The sequence below is a fragment of the Nicotiana tomentosiformis genome, chromosome 3 (assembly GCF_000390325.3).
Source record: "Nicotiana tomentosiformis chromosome 3, ASM39032v3, whole genome shotgun sequence".
Lineage (NCBI taxonomy): Eukaryota > Viridiplantae > Streptophyta > Magnoliopsida > Solanales > Solanaceae > Nicotiana > Nicotiana tomentosiformis.
In genome coordinates, this window is record NC_090814.1 from 13,073,378 (window position 1) to 13,078,079 (window position 4,702).

General features: G+C 43.0%; 1 protein-coding gene across 1 annotated transcript; it reads left to right on the forward strand.

Moving 5' to 3' along the window:
• The first annotated feature begins 3,819 nt into the window (after positions 1-3,819).
• LOC104110485 (uncharacterized) lies at positions 3,820-4,314 on the forward strand. Its single transcript, XM_009619997.1, has one exon. It carries the CDS (start codon positions 3,820-3,822, stop codon positions 4,312-4,314), a length of 495 nt encoding a protein of 164 aa, XP_009618292.1.
• The last annotated feature ends 388 nt before the right edge of the window (positions 4,315-4,702 follow it).

Below are 4,702 nucleotides of genomic sequence, written 5' to 3' on the forward strand. Positions count from 1 at the left end.
CGTGGGGCTTCAGTTGACGTGAAACATATACAATAAATCGCCCCTCCTGCACCAATACACAACCCAGGACAATGCGTGAAGTGTCGCAATACACAGTATACATTCTTAACTGGAAGGCAACAATAATACTGGTGTTGAAGTCAAGGCGGTCTTGCGCTTCTGAAAACTCGCCTCACAATCGTCGAACCATTGAAATGGAGCACCCTTCTAGGTCAATCTATTCAAAGGTGCTGCAATAGATGAGAAGCCCTCCACAAACCTACGATAATAATCTGCTAACCCAAGAAGCTCCTGATCTCGGCCGCTGTGGTAGGACGAGGCCAACTCAGAACTGCCTTGATCTTCTTGGGATCTACCTTAATACCCTTGCTTGATACAACATGCCCTAAGAATACCACAGAATCTAACCAAAACTCACACTTGGAGAACTTAGCATATAACTTCTGTTCCCGCAAGGTCTGAAGCACCACTCCCAAATGTTGCTCGTGCCCCTCCATGCTACGCGAGTAGATCAAAATGTCATCAATGAAGAAAATGACAAATGAGTCAATATACGACATGAATACCCAGTTTATCAAATCCATAAACATCGCCGGGGCATTAGTCAAACTGAAGGACATCACTAGAAACTCATAGTGGCCATATCTAGTTCGAAAAGCCATCTTCGGAACATCTGAATCACAAATATTCAACTAAAGGCACTCCGTTCTGAAGTCAATCTTACAGAACACCCTGGCACCTTGCAACTGGTTAAACAAATTATCAATACATGGCAACGAGTACTTATTCTTAATGGTAACTTTGTTCAACTAGCGGTAATCAATGCACATCCGCACAGTCCCATTCTTCTTCTCCACGAATAATACCGGTGCACCCCAAGGCGATACACTAGGTCTGACGAACACATTTGCTAGCAACTCCTCAATGTTACTGCAACTGGCTGATCGCACGGTCAAAAGGCCGGCAAGAATTTTAGATGATGTGCTCGTTCAAGTGGGGAAGTTTGTATTTCCCGCTGACTTTGTTATTCTTGACTGTCAAGTTGACGAAGAAATACCAATAATTTTGGGGAGGCCGTTCTTATCCACTGGGAGAGCATTGATCGATTTTGAGACTGGAGAGTTAAAAATGAGGTTGAATAATGAAGAAATAATATTCAATGTTCAACAATCTATGAGGAGGCCTGCGAATTGTTCGCTAGTGGAGGCAGTGGATGTAATACTACAAGAGGAGGATGAGACCCTTAATGTCAGAGATCCGTTAGAAACTTGCTTGATGAATTTGGAAGATGTGGATGGTGAAGAGTTGGCAGAGGGGGTCATGGCTCTCGAAGGTCAAGGGTTCTGGAAAAGGGAACCCCAGTTCGAGCCAATACACTTAGAAAAAAGAGCAACACCACCTGCAAAGTCATCAATAGAGGAGCCACCATAGTTGGACCTGAAACTGCTTCCAGCTCACCTCAGGTATGCTTTCTTAGGTCCTAACTCTACTTTACCTGTTATTATCTCATCCGGTTTGTTAGCTGTGCAGGTAGAACAACTCCTACAGGTGTTACAAGAATGTAAGATTGTTATTGGTTGGACCATGGCAGATATAAAGGGTATCAACCCGGCCTTTTGTATGCACAAAATTCTCTTGGAAGAGGGGCACAAACCTTCCAGAGAACATCAAAGAAGGTTGAACCCGAACATGAAAGAAGTGGTGAAGAAAGAAGTGATCAAGTGGTTAGATGCAGGTATCATCTTACCCATCTCTGACAGTAATTGGGTCAGCCCAGTTTAGTGTGTGCCAAAGAAGGGTGGAATGACGGTCATGCAAAATGAGAATAACGAGTTGATCTCGACTCGTACAGTCACGGGTTGGCGAATTTGCATGGATTATAGAAAACTGAGCACGGCCACCCGGAAAGACCATTTCCCCTTGCCATTCATTGACCAAATGTTGGATAGGTTTGCTGGACGATCTCACTTATGCTTTTTGGATGGATATTCGGGGTACAATCAGATCTCAATAGCCCCTGAAGATAGAGAGAAAACATCCTTTACTTGTCCGTATGACATCTTTGCCTTTCGGAGAATGCCGTTTGGCCTGTGCAATGCACCGGCTACATTTCAGAGGTGTATGTTAGCCATTTTCACTGATATGGTGGAGGATATAATGGAAGTCTTTATGGATGATTTCTTAGTGTTGGGGGATTCATTCGAAGACTATATTTGCAATTAAAGATGAGTGTTAAAGAGGTGTGTGGAGACAAATTTAGTGTTGAACTGGGAGAAGTGCCATTTTATAGTGCAAGAAGGTATAGTGTTGGGGCATCGAGTATCTAGTAAAGGTATTGAGGTCGACCATGCTAAGGTTGACGTGATTGAGAAGTTTCCACCACCCACTTCGGTCAAGGAAGTGAGAAGTTTCCTTGGGCACGCCGGGTTCTACAGGCAATTTATAAAAGACTTCTCTAAAATTGCTAACCCCTTATGTAAACTCCTTGAAAAGGATCATCCCTTTGTGTTCTCATATGATTGCAGGTTGGCATTTGAGGAGCTGAAGAAGAGACTGGTGACTGCACCAATCATCGTTGCACCTAACTGGGAGCAGCCGTTCGAGCTCATGTGTGACACAAGTGACTATGCTATAGGAGCAGTCCTGGGGCAGCGAAAGGACAAGTTGGTGCACCCAATTTACTATGCAAGCAGAACGCTAAGCGGTGCACAACTCAATTATACCATGACCGAGAAAGAAATATTGGCTATGGTATTTGTATTCGACAAATTCAGGTCTTAATTGATTGGTTCAAAAGTGATTGTTTATATTGACCATGCAGCACTTAGGTACTTGATAGCAAAGAAGGAGTCAAAGCCACGCTTGATCCGTTGGGTTCTGTTGCTACAAGAATTCAATTTAGAGATCTGCGATAGGAAATGGACAGATAACCAAGTGGCAAACCACTTTTCAAGGTTGGAAGGAGCTGAAAAGAAAGTAGAGGTTGAAGATATAACTGGACATTCCCGGATGAACAATTACTAGCAGTGGCAATGGAGGAGACGCTATGGTATGATGATATTGCTAATTATTTGGCAAGCGGTATTGTACCTTATGAACTCTCTTCGATTCAAAATAAAAAGTTCTTTCGCGAACGGTCTTATTACTGGGATGAACCTTTACTTTTTAAAAGATCAATCTTCTGTTTTGCAGCCTTGCCATGCTTCACCATATGGTGGGCACTTTGGAGGAATTCAGACAGCGGCGAAGGTGTTGGAGTCGGGTTTGTATTGGCCGACTTTATTCAAGGATGCCCATGCTTAGGTGAAAAGTTGTGATGAGTGCCAAAGGACAGGCAACATATCTCGTCGTCACAAGATGTCGATGACTACAATTCAAGAGGTGGAAGTATTTGACATGTGGAGGATTGATTTTATGGGACCATTTATCAGCTCGTATGGTAACAAGTACAAATTGGTATCAGTTGACTATGTCTCCAAATGGGTTGAAGTTATGGCCCTTCCAATAAATGATGCCAAAGGAGTGACAGGCTTTCTAAAGAAAAATATTTTCACACGTTTTGGCACTCTGAGAGCTATAATCAGAGATGGCGGAATCCATTTTTGCAATAGAGCATTCACAAGGCTGTTAGAAAAGTATGAAGTTCGCCATAAGGTTGCCACACCTTACCACCCACAAACGAGCGGGCAAGTTGAAGTGTCCAACATGGAAATCAAAAGTGTTCTGACCAAAACAGTGAATGCGACAAGAACTAATTGGGCAAAGAAGTTGGATGATGCATTATAGGCGTACCTCACAGCATTTAAATCTCTAATTGTTATGTCTCCATACAAGTTGGTGTTTGGAAAAGCATTCCATCTTCAGGTGGAGCTTGAGCATAAATCCTTATGGGCACTGCGGCAGTTGAACTTGGATATGGAAACCGTAGGCACAAGTAGAGTCACAGAGCTACAAGAAATTGAGGAATTCCGATTCTATGCATTCGAGAATGCAAGATTGTACAAAGAGAGTATGAAGATGATGCATGATAAGCACATTCAATATCTGAACTTCAAACCCGGAGATCTAGTGTTGTTATACAACTCGAGATTAAGATTGTTTCTGGGTAAGCTAAAATCTAGATGGTCAGGACCATTTAGAGTTGTGCAAGTATTCTCAAGTGGAGTAGCAGAAATTGAGTCCAAAGAAGGAACAAATAGGTTTAAAGTGAATGGAAAAAGGTTGAAACACTACCTTGGAATGGTTGAAGAAAAAGGGAAAAAAGTTGTGATGTCTTTGGAAGAGCCCCAATATGTGAGCGAAGTGCAATCATGAAAGCCTGCATCGTGCCGCGACTTTAAATCAGGTGCTTCCTGGGAGGCAACCCTTGATTTTATTGTAATTCGTCATGCTGCGACGTTAAATCAGGCGCTTCTTGGGAGGCAACCCAATATTTTTTTCTTTGTTCTTATTTTTCGTATTTGATTTTGAATGGTGAAAGTATTGACAGGTCTATTAATGTGCAGGGATGAAATTTTGCACGACGGAAGGACTCGGGGTGAAGAAATCCATCCGGAGATAGGTAAAAAGTGGCTAAAAGGGAGAAATTTCGAAGGACAAACGTGCGCGGCCACGCACTTTTAGACCCCTAATGTTGCACATGCGCGGCCGCGCACTCATCGCGCATGGACCGCACACTGGGCGCCGTTTTTATGTTATTTCA